At 34.0% G+C, this 16238-nt stretch overlaps 1 protein-coding gene across 3 annotated transcripts; it reads left to right on the top strand.

Moving 5' to 3' along the window:
* Positions 1–699: 699 nt before the first annotated feature.
* Positions 700–14605, top strand: LOC131160279 (casein kinase II subunit beta-1-like). Of its 3 annotated transcripts, none has more exons than XM_058115753.1 (6): positions 700–801; positions 1000–1192; positions 7813–8031; positions 9193–9302; positions 9399–9564; positions 14272–14605. In XM_058115753.1, exons 2-6 carry the CDS (start codon positions 1030–1032, stop codon positions 14394–14396), a joined length of 783 nt encoding a protein of 260 aa, XP_057971736.1. In that variant the 5' UTR covers positions 700–801; positions 1000–1029; the 3' UTR covers positions 14397–14605. The 3 variants fall into 3 exon arrangements, with proteins under 3 accessions (XP_057971736.1, XP_057971737.1, XP_057971735.1); XM_058115754.1 differs by having other exon boundaries at positions 962–1192; XM_058115752.1 differs by having other exon boundaries at positions 700–1192.
* Positions 14606–16238: the final 1633 nt, after the last annotated feature.

Here is a 16238-nt window from a genome sequence, read left to right as displayed (position 1 = left end):
GGTTTTGACTCTTTATTTGTTATCTAAATTCTTAACATGTTGGAAATGAGTGCCCTTCTTTAGATTTTGATATTTATATGTATATATGATCAATTTGTCATATTTTCAACATCTAAAATATAAGCACATAGACATGTAAATGTAAAAAGAGAGATCCTTTGTATAATTTCCTCAATGCAAGGTCATGTGGGTATGAACGTGTATAATCATCTTGGTGATTATTTAATGGGTAATTTTTACTAATCTTAGTTTGTCAATAACTGTCTTGTTAGATGTAAGATTATCTTCCTCAGGTGTGCAGGTCAACTCGTCTATGTGTTAGGCATTCGAGTAAGTCGACTCTCCATGTGTTAAGCATGTGGCTGACCTGCCCAGGACAAGTAAGCTCATCGAACAAATTTGCTTTTACTTATACTTTGCACGTTATTGACATGCTTAAAGTAGGTCAATTTGTCCACGTGAAATGTACAAGATTGCTCTATTTTATTACAAATGAAAAACTATAATATTTTCTTCCATTGCCTTTTTTTTATTTTAATATAAGCTTTACCATTATTTCTATTTGTAGATAGAATTTTGTACAAAATCCAATAAGAGTAAGAACTACCTTAAATGGCAGTAAGATCGTTTTACAAAATTTTACCCTTAATTTGTCTTTCCTTTTTTGGCAATATGAGATTACTTCCCTAAGTAAACTTTGTTGCTTTTTAATTCGATCCGCCCTAAAAATATCTTTTGCCTTCCACAAAATTTTACGCCCAAACGGAGCCTTAAAGCTTGCCGGTAACCGGCGCCGTCCAGGTTTAATTTCCCACAGTCTCTTCTCTCTGTCTCTCTGTCTCTCTCTCTCTCTCTCTCTCTCTCTCTCTCTCACACACACACACACACACACACCGATGCGTCAGTTCTTCTCGTTGATCTGAATCCTATCGGTTTTGTATTGTCGGACAACGTTTGCCAGCCAGTATATAGAGCTTTCATGACGCTGATAATGTGCAGAGAGTGAAGGTGGGACTGGGCGAGAAGAAGATGCATAGAGAACGGGGCAGCGCCGTGGTTAGATCGAAATCAGCCTCCGGTGCCGCCCGTCCGATCAAAGATCTCGGGAAATCGACGGCTGTCAACGAATCAAGAGGAAAGGACAGGTACACCGTGTCGGTGCCCTCCATGGTCTGCAACAGGGACGACAATGGTAAGTCCTTTATTCCCTTTTGTGTTTTTTAAATACGTTTGCATAGATACTATTAATATTTTAAGAATTTCGTACAAAAATTACACAATCTGAAAGTGTAGCTTTTTGGGGGTATGATTATGTTTCTTGAACTGCTCAAAGATCATCTTTATTTGATTGGTTCCATGGCAAAATCACATAATTGAGGGAGTAAATTCTCAGGGTGTATGAGTAGGTTTTAAAGTGCTTAAGGAATGCCTTAATGATTAAAATTTGGCTGTTGGTTGTTTGCTTTTGGAAAATTTTGAGATTACTTGGCGTTTTGGGTGTCGATTGTGGGGTTCGAATGGTTCCTTTCTGTCTTCAAGGGCATTTGAAGGTGACTAAGCGGTTATCTTGAAAAATTCCCAGGTTCCTTGGAAAAATCACATAATTGAGGGAGAAGGAGCTTCTTGGGGAGTATGAAGATTGGGAATTAGATTTTTAAAGTGCTCACAGAATGCCTAATGGTTTAGTTTGGTTGACTTGTTCAGTTGTTTGCTTTTAAAAATTTGAGAGATCCACTCGGGGTTGTGGGGGTTAGAATGGTTCCATTTCTGTCTTTCAGGCATTTGAAGTTAACGAATTGGTTATCTGGAAAGTGCATCCAAAATAATCAGAACCATTATGAAATTGATGGATTGGGAATAAATTTAGGTTTTTCTGGGGCTAACAGCATTTGTTGCTGTTTGTAGATTTTTCTAATAGCAGTAGCTCGTAGGTTCCATGACAGAAGCACATAATTGAGGGAGTAGCTTCTTAGGGAGTATGATGCTTCAGGTTAGATTTTGAAGTGCTTAAAGAATGTCTAATGGTTTAATTTAGTTGCTTAAGGATCCCTCAAAAGTTATGCTTAAGGATCCCTCAAAGGTTAAGGCTTTCACTTTGTTGGTTGTGCTTAATAAAATAAATAAGAACAACTTGTCGCAAATCAGAAGACCTTTGAAAGCTCTTTCTCCTGATGTCTGTGTGCTATGTTTCAATGACTCTCAGACAGCTTCTCATCTCCTTTTACACTGACTTTGCTTGGAGGATTTGGAATAAGTTGTTTGGTATCGTGCTGGAGAGTTGGGTATGCCCTGTATCGGTGGAAGATTTACGAGCCATTTCTTTCACAGGTTTTGACAGAAGGAAGGATTGGGCAGCCTTGTGGAGGTGTGGTATATTTGCAATTTTATGGGGGATATGGATTGTATGCAATGCATGGATATTCTCCTGGAAAAAATTAATTTGGGAGTTGGTCTGGGATAAGATCCAGTTTTTAGCATCTCTATGGTGTGTTAGTTTTGGTTTTTTCAGAGCAAATAGTTTCCAAGGGATTTAAAGAGACTGGACGACATGCTGCTTTGTTGAGGGTTTTTTTTTTTTTTTTTTTCCTGTAGGTTTAAGTTGTTTTTTCTGATTTTTTCCAGATTTTCTTTGGGAGATTTCTCATTCTCCCTCTTGTAAACTTTTTTCCCGTTAATATAATTTTCTTGTGCTATAAAAAAAATTGTTGTGGGTTGTTTGCTTTTGGAAATTTGTGAGATCTACTTAGAGCACTGCGGTTGTCAATTGTGGGGTTCTAATGGATCCATTTCTGTCTTGCCGGGCATTTGAAGGTAACAAATCAATTATTTAGAATGGTCTATTGAATAAAATTAGATCCATTATGAAATTGATGGATTGAGATCAGTTTTAAGTTTTTTTTGAGCTAACAGTGTTTGTAGCAATTCGTAGTTTTTTCTAGTAGTAATCAATACACTTCCTAGCCTGTTGAATTTACTTTTGTCTAGTTTTCTATCAATTCTTCAATACTATTCAATCCAATCCCCACGTCCTGGCCCCTTTCTCATAATTAATTACAATATGTTTTAAAGAAAATCTGTCTCTCTGTGCTCAATCTATTTTATGTAATGGCCATATATATTCAAACTGTTTTTCAATCATTAGATGATGCTGGTGGAGGAGCAAATGGAAATTATGATGAATTAGCATCTGGCTCAAGACCTCCATTTCCATCAAGCACTCTCGGTTACTCTCAACTACCTCCCCACCATACCAACACACATTCTGTATTTTATCAGAAGAGCCTTCACCCTTTTCGAGCTAACACAGAGTGCTTAATTTAATCCCTTTCTTCATTATGTCAAATTCTGTCATTTTAGCCACATAACGGTATAAGTATATGTGGCCAAACTATTACTTATGAGTAAAAATGGGTTTTAAAATTGGGCTTGGGTTTTAAAAAAAAAAAAAAAAAATTGGGCTCGGATCATTGTTTTAAAATTGGGCAGGATTTTCAGCTAGTGATAGCAGTTTTGTAACTGATGAGCATTGTGTGGCCATGATTGGCTGATGATTTTCCTGATAAGTTGTTATGTTACGGTTCCTTTGCGTACCAGTGACAGCACGCAATCCAAATAGCTAAAATTAGTGACCCAATCATGATGTAAAAGATTCACTGCAATCCTAAGAAACCCTAATCCTATTCAATTAAAAAATGAAAAATGAAAAGAAAATTTCAAGAAGAAGAAGAAGAAGAACGATGTGGATCTCTTCCTCAGTTACTTCCCTTCTAATTCTCTTATTTAGTGAGTCAAAAAAAAAAAAAAAATCTTAAAATGGACCTGAGCTCTGCACGAGATATGCATAGCCATATACTCTATTCCCGTCTCCCCTATCATTCATCCACTTTGTCCCCTGCGAAAGGATTTGGTGGCTGAAGAGTCCAAACACCATACACTCTCCTCGAAGTTTGCTCCATACCTGTAACTCAATCTCACCTCACACTTGCTTACTTTGAGCTTTGCTATGTTTTCTGTCTGTCGCTTGTTCTCCTTGTTCTCTGTGCTGATGGAACCAACAAGCTAGTGTTTTGGCAACAATGGTGGCTAAGATGGCAAGAATTGTGATAATGGGGCAGGGATGGCTGGTCTTGCTGCTGCCATCCTCCCTCTTCCCTTGTCACACCCTTCCTAATTTAGAGTGCTACCTTCAACTCCATGAATTCTTTAAAAGCTATTTCTGTCTGCAGAGAACCAGGAACAAGGGATTTCTTCATGGCAAACCTTGAATAAATCAAAAAGTGAGAACTTGAATCAATTTTTTGTGATGTCTGGCAGCACGGCAGTGGCATTTCATGTGCTTACCCTTCTTTGGTTGAGTTTTATTCAAGAAGCATGTCTCTTCTCCAGATTTTCTTGGCAAGGGACTTGAGGAAAAGGAAAAAAAAAAAAAAAAAACAGCTTTCCTCTTTGTTTTTTCCTTCAATTTTCTTCAATTGGAATATGCTTTTCAGATGTGGAAAGAATTTGAGGAAAATAAAAGTTGAGAAAGAAAAGAATAATATAAAAATAAATTTTATATTCTTTGATTGTAATCAAAATTTTAATCTTTAAAATAAATTTGTGATAGGGTTAAAGTGAAAAAATACACATATTTTGATGTTTTAACTCACCTTAACCGAGCAACCCCCAAACTATTCAGATTTTAGTGGTTTGAATTGGCTCTGATTCCAATTCACTAATTCGAAGTTTGAATTGATGGTCCGAGCTTAATATTTACTTTTACAATATGACACCTCAACTGAAAGAGAGGAAGCAGCTGCCTAATTTTTCTTTGTGGTTCTTGCTTTCTCTTGAAACCACAGTCAAGGCAGCTCCAATTTCCCTCTCCTTCTTCCTCTTTCTCACCTCCTCTCTGTTTTGGAATGATCAAACAAAGTACAATTTAGGTACGTCTATTAACAGTAAGAGACATATTTTTAAAAGAACAAAGTAGACCTTTCTCTCAACATTCATGTTACATGCCAACCTATTAAATAAGTAAACCTCAACTTTTTATATTTTTGCCACAATCCCATCATTTCAATATCTTTTGTACGTGTCAAATTGTTAAAATAACTATGTTATTAGATCTTAATGCCTCACCTTATTTTGTTTCTACAAATAAACTCTTAATCAAGATATATTTGGCTAAAAAAGAGTTAACGTCCTAATGTATTTAGTGAATGGCCTATATAAATGCATTAAAGCATACCTTTAATCCAAAATAGCAAACCAACTAAGCCTATTTTAGCAGCTGGGGCCATTACGAAATGCTGTTGCATAGAGGATTTTTGAGATCTTGATAGTGTTTAACACTGCTAAATTGGCATGAACAAAAATTGCAGCCGTACTATCTATTATGGACCAGTACCGTAATATAAGTGCTCTCATGGGACCATTACGGTTGTTGCAGGACTGTTGCATAAAAAATAATCTTTTACTTTTATACTTTTCTTCTCATTTTCCCTCATTTTTCCTTTCGTAAGTCAATCTTGATTAACTATGTTAATAGAGGGGGCTAAGGTTATAATGAAGATGATAGTGATCTAGAATTATTTATTTATTTATTTATTTTTTTTGTAACATTCACAAGATACACATTAACTAACAATTTTATATGAAAAATGCTGTATTTAAAAAACTTATTTATTTTGATAATATTATTAATTTGATAATTTTCTATGCTGTTCAACTTCACATTCTTTCATTTTCTAGTTTTTGTCTTGTTCTTGTTGTTAATACTTTATTTTTTTAATGATATATCTTATGATTATAATATTATATTTTTAAAATTTAGGTTATACAATATAACTTTCTTGTCTAAATTTATTAGATTGTTATTACTTTTAACTAATAAAACGAAAGAACATGTTTAATTTGTTGTATGCTTTATGTGTCTAATAGATTAATGGAGAATACATATTATATGCTAATGTATTCTATTTTTTACACATGATTAAGGAATGTAGAAAAATATAATTTTTCTGTCAATAGCAATTTAAAGTCAGTGTAAAATTTATTATCCTACTAAACAATGTTGGCAAGTTGAGTTAAATGATCCAAAATACATTATTATTATTATTATTATTATTATTTTTTAAATAAGAGTTAGAAGCTTAAAACGTCCAACTTTATAATTGGATCAGGTTGTCTGTGCTTGAGGAAAATTCATGATTGCTAATGAAAGAGAAAAAAATATAATTTCTGTCAAAAGAAATTTAATTAAATGTTGTCTATACAATGTTGGCTAGTTGAACTAAATGATCCAAAATGGATTAGTTTTTCGTTTAAATAAGAGTTAAGAGCTTAAAACATGCAAAAATATAAATATGGATAAGTTGACTGTAGCACTTGTTTCCCAGTATATAATAATCGCTTCTCCTGCTTCTCACTACACTCGTCACCATTACACCATGCTACCTGCTACCACTATTTAAAACTATGAAGCCTACCCCTCACCTACCATGTGCTAAGTTACATACTCCATACCTGTACCAGTACCATGACTAGAACTTACAGCGTCCTGGGTAACTATGATTTGAATGGGGTTTTTGCACTTTTTACCCTGGGCCAGTACTCGAATTTTATTCCAACACAGGAATAAGTTATTTGTTTTTTTTGGAGAATGGTTGGTTTGTCCATTTTGGCAATTCCTTTTGTTGGTTTTGGTAGGAAAAAGGACAGGGCAGTGCTCTGGAGATGTGCTTTTTTGCAGTAATTTGGGGGCTGTTGCTGGAACGCAATGCATATATTTTCTCGGGGAAGAAGTTGTTGTCTCTGCTGGTTTGCGAGAAGATTCATTACATGGCTTCTCTTTACTGTGTGGGTCATGGGAACTTTAAGGTGGTGAGGTTTTCCAATATTTAGTGCAATTGTTGATATTTGTTGGATTGATAGTGTGTGCTGGTTTTTTTTTCTTGTTCTCCTTTCTTTTTTGATTCTTATTTTTTTTGTATTTTTAATTTTATATCTGGATTATCCAAGATGTTTTTAAGGAGATGTCCTATTCTCCTGGTCACCAGATCTATCAATGAACTTCTTCTTTTGCTACAAATTTTTTTTTTGTTCCAATCCATAGTACATTAGAATTGCACAATTGAATATAGAGGCATTCAGCATGGTTGGAGAATATGCCATTAGACTCCCTTACCATGGTGACATGGTCAGCACTGTCTTCGGCAGGGGCACTGCATCCTCAACACTGCATATGGCAAATAAAGCTCCTGGATGAGAATCGTCAATTTGGAATGGGAATATCAAAGTAATTAAATGACCCTTTGGAGGTATTGGATTTGATAGGAAGACTCCCTTACCATGGTGACATGGTCAGCAGTGTCTTTGGCAGGGGCACTGCGGCCCCCACACTGCATATGGCAAATAAAGCTCTTTGATGAGGATGGTCAATTTGGAATGGGAATATCAAAGTAATTAAATGACCCTTTGGAGGAATTGGATTTGACAGGTAGTTTTTGGGGAGAGAGAAGCATTTGAAATTGCTTGAAAAAACGAGTAACGACTAATGAGTCAGAGATGTGCAGAGATCACAAGGACAAAATTTCAGAAAAAAAATTGTATCTGCGCCATTTATGAAAAAAGGTTAGTGTTAGGGGAGGTCAGTGGAATTTTTTTAGAAGCGAGGGAATGTCTGTAACTTTTGTCAAACCTGGGATGTCGGTATTTTTGGCCCTATTTAATTTAATTTTTTTTTAATCAATTTTTGGTGAATAATAACCTGGAGCTTGTGCCCTCATTATAAATAATTCATAGATGATGTTCACATTTTTTTAATTGCAGATGAATCTGAGACAAGCAGAGAAGATTCAGATGTTAGTGGCTCTGATGGGGATTACACTTCTTGGATCTCATGGTTTTGCAACCAGAAAGGAAATGAATTTTTCTGTGAAGTTGATGATGACTACATCCAAGATGATTTTAATCTTTTTGGGTTGAGCAGTCAAATTCCTTATTATGATGATGCGCTTGATTTGATTTTGGATGTTGAAACATCTAATGGTGAGGTTTAATTCTTTAACCGACAAGATTACTTTGTTTGAATTGATCATCTCATTATTTGTTTAGTGCAGTTTTGAAGTTAGATTTAATTACATAAAAAAGAGTTTGGCCTAGTGAACAACACTCCCACTTATAGCTGGCTCTGTGTAAGATAGCTTTAGGCAGCTTTGCCTGCCTCCCCCAAATTTCTTGCGAGGCTGATAAACCCTAGACTCAAACATGTGCTACTCTCTGTGAATGTGCATTTGCTTTTGCATTACCTGATATATAACTACGTAAATGTTAGAAAAAAGAACTTGTTCGTATCTTCTTTTGCTTACAATTTACAACTTGTAGGGCATGTGCTTAGCTGCCTTTTATTCCTTTATTGGATGGCAGTGTGCCTTGGTTCCTTTGTTCTTTTATAAGCTCTGTGCTAGGTGAGCACTGCATGAGTCTGGCTCAATCCCATTTTTCAAACCCCTACGCCCCTAACACCAGAAAGAAAAGCCCTATCACTACCTACCTACTTAAGAAGTGCATAAGGGTTGGCGATTTGGTTTGGACAATTGTGATAGCGGGACCAAAAACTTGGTTTAAAACTGGGCTTGAGCTTGTTTACAGGCTTTATCAGTCTTAATCCGTGGGTTGGTTTGCCCAATTTATTAGCTTGGCTGTCTCTTATTGAGGCTATTTTTGTATGGCATATTTTTTTCCGGGGGGTACATGGGGAGGCTCATTGGGCCAGGGGATGCTCAATGGGGGGCTGTACATCCACCTTTCTAAGTGTCCACAATGAAATTGATGTGTGGATTTTATGGCTCAAAGCTGGTTCTTGGAAAACTGACTGTGTGTTGATATGAATTGCATGTAGTATTGTGTTGCTTATATTATATGTTATTTCAGACTAGTTAATTAGGTGTGCATATTGTATGTGCTTGACATGAACTTCAAGCATCTGGATGTACATTATAGTTTTTGGGGCACATCCAAGGGAAATTTTGATCATTTGGCCCCAGAAATTATGTGCAGGCATTTCATGGAATTGATACATCTAGATAGTTCAATCGACTAAATGTTGATTAGACACATTAATTGCCCAAAGTCGTGTTCTTAATCCATCTCTTTGTTTCTGTCCAAAATTTACTAGTTTGCCTTTTTGCCCTCACATGATATCTATAGATGATATGCTTACTGAGGAGCAGAATGAATTGGTTGAGTCAGCTGCAGAGATGCTGTATGGTCTAATTCATGCTCGATACATATTAACTGGCAAAGGAATGTCTGCAATGGTGAGATGTTTTCCAAGCTTTTAAGTGATTGTTATGGCTTTGTTTAACAATTCAAAACTTTACCATGGCAAATATTCTGCATCCTTGTGTTTTCAGTTAGATAAGTACAGGAACTATGATTTCGGGACATGCCCAAAAGTTCAGTGCAGTGGACAACGATGCCTTCCTGCTGGTCTCTTCGACGTCCCCCGATCATGTTGCGTGAAAATATACTGTCCGAAATGTGAAGATATTTATGAACCTCGATCCAAATCCCAAGAAAGTATCCTTATAACTACTGCATTGCAGGCTTTTCTTAGCATTTGTGTTTGCTTTCAACACTTGCGTTAATCAAGTTGGCTTTAGTTGCCCCAAGGGCAATGACAGTGTGATACACTAGGGTGCTTTGCCTGCAGTTAAAATTACAGCCAAAATAGGGTCATTCATTATAATCACAAAATGCCCTAGTCTTAAGCTAGTATAAGAGTCTAAGAGAAGAATATAAGGCCCTGTTTAGTTGTGAAAAACATTTTCCATTTTTCATTTTTTAGTTTTCCAAATAATTATAAAAATTTCTCTCTTTTTTTTTTTAGTATTCCAGGATTCGTATTAAAAGGGGTTGAAAATGAAGATTTTGTTTAGTTGTGCAAAATAAATTTTCATTTTTTATTTGTAGATTTGAAAATAATTACGAAAAGGACAACTTGTTTTTTAATTTTCCAAAAATTATGTAAGGTAGTATTTGAGATCATGAGTTTTGGGGCTTGAGTTTGGATTTATGCGGATTTGGAAGAAACTCAATTCATAATCCACATGAATCGAAGTCCAAGATCCAAGTTCCATGTTCCCATTGCAAGGAAAGAAGTTAGAAATCTAGAAAATAATAAAAAATTTTCTTCAAATTTCATATATAAATTTGGAAAATTGGAAAACAAAGTGGTATTTCTGTAATTATTTGAAAAATTAAATAATAAAAGATAATATTTTCACAAGAAAATAATACACATTTTTTTTATTATTGTTAATTTATTTTGTACAAATGTTGTAAAACTGAAAAATTGGCAGCTTTTGTACTTCTTTGGAAAACTAAGAGGAAACATGGAAATTGTTTTTCACAACTAAATGGTCCCTCAATGTTTCTTTTAAGTGTTATTGAAAACCCACAGTTATCTTGTGCTTAGGTTATTTGGCGGCTGGGTGCCTGGATTTGTTTTGTGATTCATTTCATGCATCTGCCAGCTGAACTTTCTGGGATGCTTCACCATAGTTTGGTGATGCATGGGATTAGTTCACTCTTGATGGCTGGATAAACAATCTCATGATAGCTGTAACTGTTGCACTTTCAAGCCTGTGTCCCAAAACTTGGAGTAGTGCACATGGTGCCATGTCGAGTCGATGGTACATGGAAAGATATTTGTCGTGACATGATTTTTTAAATCATATTTGTGATGCTTGTATTTGTTGTGGACTGGGGAACAAAATAGATAATGTTTTTTCCAATCTCTTATTGGAAGTCTTCTTGTGAACTATCATTCTAAACAAAACTTACCATAGTGAGACAATCTCCACATTTTTCTGGATCCATGGGATATTAGTTATCTTCTTGGGTTTTGAGAATCATCCATATTAATGTGTCAATAGAGCCTTTGCACTACTACTCCTATTTGATCTTATCTAGTTTTTGAAAAACTTAGTATCTGAACTTTTAGTATTGCATCTTTGAATGGGCGATGACATTAAGGGTTTGTTTAATTGTGGAAAACCATTTTTCAATATTTAGTTTCCCAAATAATTACAAAAATGTCATCTTGTTTTCTAGTGTTACAACATTTCTATGGGAAAGGTGGAAAAAATGTTTTCCTACTTTTCTATGCAAATGTTGGAGAACTGGGAAAAAGTTGCATATTTTTTTGTAATTCTTTAAAAAATTGAAAATGAAAAAATAATTTTTAAACAGGCTATAATCTTTTTTGAGAATGCTTGAATACAACAACAACAACAAAACTAAGCCTTAGATCGCACTAGGTGGAGTCGGTTACATGAATCCTTTTCCACCAATATATGCGAACATGGACAATTTCTTTTGACAACTTCAGGGCTATTAAATCCATACTATTTTATTTCAAGTTATTTTAGGTCTACCCCTATCCCTTCTACTGCTCCTCACAATAACTTACTCTTCCTCATTGGCGCACTATGTGGCCTACTTTGTAAGTGCCCAAACCATCTGAGTTGCTCTACCCTTATCTTATCTTCTATAGGAGTTATGCCTAACTTACTACAAATATGTTCATTTTTTAATTTCTCTTTCAATGTTATATCATTCATCCATTTAAGCATTCTCATTTCGACAACTTTCACTTTTTGGATATGTTGTTTCTTAGTTGCCCAACATTCTGATCCATATATCATAGCTGGTCTTTGAGTCATTCTATAAAACTTTTATTTTTTTAAATTTTAAGGGTGTTCTACGACCACAAAACACATTTGAAGCACTTCTCTATTTTACCTAACTTGCTTTAACTCTATGCATTACATCTTCTTCAATTTCTTCTTCAACTTGCATAATAGATTCAAGGTATCGAAATCTACGAGTGCTATTTATTTCTACATCATCAAGTTTAACTTTGTCTCTAATATTCCTCTTACTATTATTGAAATTACATTTCACATATTCAGTCTTATTTCTACTTATCCTAAAGCCTCTAGACTCTAAAGCTTCTCTCTATAATTCTAACTTAGCCTTTACTCCACCCCTAGTTTCATCAATCAATACAATATCATCTGCAAACAACATATACCATGAAACCTCATTTTGGATACTCCCAGTTAGTTGATCAAAGCAGATCCTTGATATATACCTATTATAATTGGAAATTCTCCAGTCTCTCCACCTATAGTCCTCACACTAGTCATTACTCCATCGTATATATCCTTAATGACATTAGTATACCTACTACATACTATTTTTTTTTTTTAAAACCTATAATAGAACTTCCGTAAGTACCCTATCATATGTTTTCTCTAAATCAATAAATTCCATATGTAAATTCCTCTTCTTTTCCCTAAACGTTTCCATTAATTTTCTTAAAAGATATATAGCTTCTGTAGTAGATCTCCCAGGCATGAAACCAAATTGATTTTCTGAGACATTCATTGGGACATTCATTGTTCGACTACCCTTTCCCATAGTTTCATTGTATGACTCTTAAGTTTAATTTCGTTATAGTTATTATAGTTTTGAATATCTTCTTTATTTTTGTATATAGGTATTAAAGTGTTTTTCCTCCATTCATCTGACATTTTCTTAGTTTTTAAATTGTGTTAAATAAATTACTTAACCTTATAATTCCATTATCACCTAAGCATTTCCAAACTTCAATTGCAATGTTATTCGGTCCTATAGCTTTTTCATTTTCCATATTTCTTTAGTGCAAACTTAACTTTGTTGACTCTAATCTTGTGAATAAATATAATATTTTTAGTTTTTTCCTCATTTGTCAATTCCAAGTTTAAGCCTTCTATTTGGTTTTTATTAAATAGTTTACTAAAGTAATTTCGCCTTCTTTCTTTTATGTCTTCTTCCTTAACAAAGACAATATCATTCTCACTTTTTATACATTTTACATTACCTAAGTCCTTACTTTTTCTTTCTCTAACTCTAGCAAGTTTAAATATACCTCTTTCCCCTTCTTTTGTATCTAATCTATCATACAAATTATTAAATGATCTATGTTTAGCCTCACGAACGATCTTTTTTGCATCATTTATTGTCTCTTTATACTTTTCAAAGTCATCCATGTTTCTACATTTTGTCATGCTTTATACCAAATTCTTTTTGTCTTTACTGCTTTTTTAATATCTTGATCCCGCGACCAACTTTCTTTGCTATTCGAGAATTTTCCTCTTGACTCACCTAAAATCTCTTTTGACTTTTTTTTTAATAGAACTAGCTATCCTACTCCAAAGAGTGTTTGTGTCTACATCATCCTCTATAGTCCTTTCACCATCTTTGATCATTTTATCTTTAAATTTTATTATATTTTCTCCCTTTAGGTTCTACCATCTAGTTCTCTTACATTGATTTATTTTATCATTTTTCTTCCATTTTTTAATACATATATCTAACACTAAAACTCTATGTTGTGTGGTTAAGCTTTCACCTGGGATAACTTCACAAGTCTTAAATGATAAACGATCTACCCTCCTAGTTAAGAAAAAATCTGTTTGATTTTTATTTTGTTCACTTTTGAGTGAAAATACTCGAATCAAAGGAGTTATTTTGATAATGATTTAGAGGGACTAGTTTATTTCCTAGATTGTAGCAATTGAAGTTTGATTAACTCCCTCTTTAGTTATTTTGGGTTATTTTTTATCATTCTGTTGCTTTTATCTAATTACGATGTAAACTGAATTCTTTACTTTTCCCTAGTTTAATATTTTAAAGTCAAGTATTAAGGAAAACAGGGTGGAATATTGATAATGTGAACAAAGGGCATTGAAAAGGTGCATTAAAGGTCTCACAAACTCAAATGATGGCGATAGAAAATCATATGGGGGTAACATGTATACTTAATAGATCGAAAGAGTTCTTTTTCTCAAAGTTTTTCATCTTCTTAGGCTGGTAATGAGGGAGTTGTTTAGGGGGAAAATCTCTTTGCAGATTATCGTTCTTTACCTTGTTTGTTTTGGTTTGTGTGTGTATTTATTTCTTCCATTCTTTTGTATATGCAAATTAAGGTTTCAAATGGATTACTTGCAACTGCTCTGGCATCTATTGTTGTTTTTTAGCATTTGTTTGTGTATGCAAATTTAAATTTCATATGGATTACTTGCAACGGCTCTGTTATCCAGTGCTTTTTGGCAAATTAAAATTTCAAAGTGAATTAGTATTATCTAGTGTTTTTTTTCCCACTTGTATATGCAAAACTGCTCTCTTTAAGCATTATTGCTCGTAATTATTTCGAAGTTTCTTTGACTATTCTCAAAGTTGATGGGGCTTATTTTGGAACAACATTTCCTCATTTGTTTCTGATGACTCACGGCCACCTCAAGCCACAGAAGGTGCAGCAGAGCTTTATTCCCAGAATATATGGCTTCAAAATTCACAAGTAACGTAAGAAGTTTTAACTGCTTTTAGCTAGCTCTCTCTCTCTCTCTCTCTCTCAAGAATGCTCAATTCTAACTTTGTATATATCTTTATAAGCCCCCCAAATTCTTTGAACTGGTTATATATATATATATATTATATTTAATTTCTTGTTGAGAGATTCTTGTATACAACTCAGGCTTTTATGAATGATCAAGTGGGGTACTTTTTGCTATTTTTTTGAATTGCCTCTTGGTTGAGGGCAGAGATGTTTATGGTGTTTCTTGCTACTGTATTTCTCTATCTTGAAAAGTTATTCTAGCTTTTCACTTGATTGGGGCTAAGCTCTAAAATCTCAACAGTCAATTGTGATTGTTACTTTTTCATATTTATTTATTGTTGGTGGGCATCAAATTGTGAATTAAGAGAAATCATTTATCCAGACTGACATAATTCCGTGGTGAAGAGTTGTTATAATGATTTCAGTAGGGTGATATCCTGTTGCAACTAGTTAGTAATAACTACATGATTGGTACATAGCGATTGGTATACCTAGGAACCCAATTGTATTCATCACTCCATCTTTCACCACCATTCCATTCCCATTCCATTTTGCAAAAATCTTGTGTTTTATGCCGTCTTTGATCATTTGAGGATGCTAGAGTTTTTGTTTTGTTATTTATTAATTTTATGTTTTTATGTATTTTAATCTTATTGGAGTCGTATAGTGCTATGAATTTTTTCCATAATGAGATGTTCCTTAAGATGCAAGGAGGAATTCACCAAGAATGGTTATACTCTCCTAGGGTTTGGTAAAGTATTCGAGACATTGTATCTAGATTTGTTCCGGGTACACACACGGGTGGACTTCCCATTGGGTATGGAGCCCACCCTGTGTATTCTCGGGACAAAGCTGGAGGACACTTGTTCTGAAAAAATTAACTATTTTTATTATAATTAATTCTCATGTTCAAACTCGAGAATTTTGAACTCTAGTCAAAGCTTATAGATTTTATTTTTCCCATGGAAATGCTGAATACTGTTTTTTTATTTTTTTTAATAAAAAAATGGTTTTAGTAATTTTCGTGGCTGAATACTGTTTTTTTGTTTTTTTTAATAAAAAAATGGTTTTAGTAATTTTCGTGAGAAAATTCAGGCGCCATTGAGTTGGGAAAAGGACTTCTGTCATGAGAAAGCGAAGTTATTTTTGATTGTGCTAGGTCTTTTATGTTGACCACAAGCTATTTTCCTCTCACAAGAATTGTTGGATGACCCAAACACTTTAAAAATGAAAACAAGCTTAGCTATAAGACTATTTTCCTCGAAAGCAAATAGAATTTTCTTTTCAAACTTAAACTATAGAAAGATGACAAAACTTCTTAAATTTTTATAAAAATGAAAAAGAAAAATTTATTATTCCATATTCCTATGGTGTGGATGATTGTAATATCAAATATACATTAATAAGATTGCAAATTTTAAAGTAGCGTATCCTTCATTTCATTTCTTTTAAAAAATATTTAATCATTGTGTATGAAGACAAGAAAGATTGTCCGAAAGAAACAGTGCAAGAAAAAAGAAAAAGAAAAAGAAAAAAAGCAAATAGGTTATTGGTTAAGTGCATGCCAGAGAATGGACCGTAGGTCTTTGCATTTGCACAAAAATACAACATGTAAAAAAAGTGTGTCAAGGTGGGTGCCCTAAACTAAAAATAAATATTTTTTGTTGAAAAAAAAATAGATAGTCAGAAAAAAACAATAGAAAGGAAAATACTAACCTCGCACTCCTAGAATTTGAAAATAAAACTTAAATTTTTTGAACTATTCTCTTCATCATTTCTATTAATAAAGACTCGGAAAATTCGAATC

Source organism: Malania oleifera, chromosome 7 (genome assembly GCF_029873635.1).
Source record: "Malania oleifera isolate guangnan ecotype guangnan chromosome 7, ASM2987363v1, whole genome shotgun sequence".
Classification (NCBI taxonomy): Eukaryota; Viridiplantae; Streptophyta; class Magnoliopsida; order Santalales; family Ximeniaceae; genus Malania; species Malania oleifera.
Note: the sequence above shows the minus strand (reverse complement) of the source record. Positions and strands in the feature narration are given on the sequence as shown.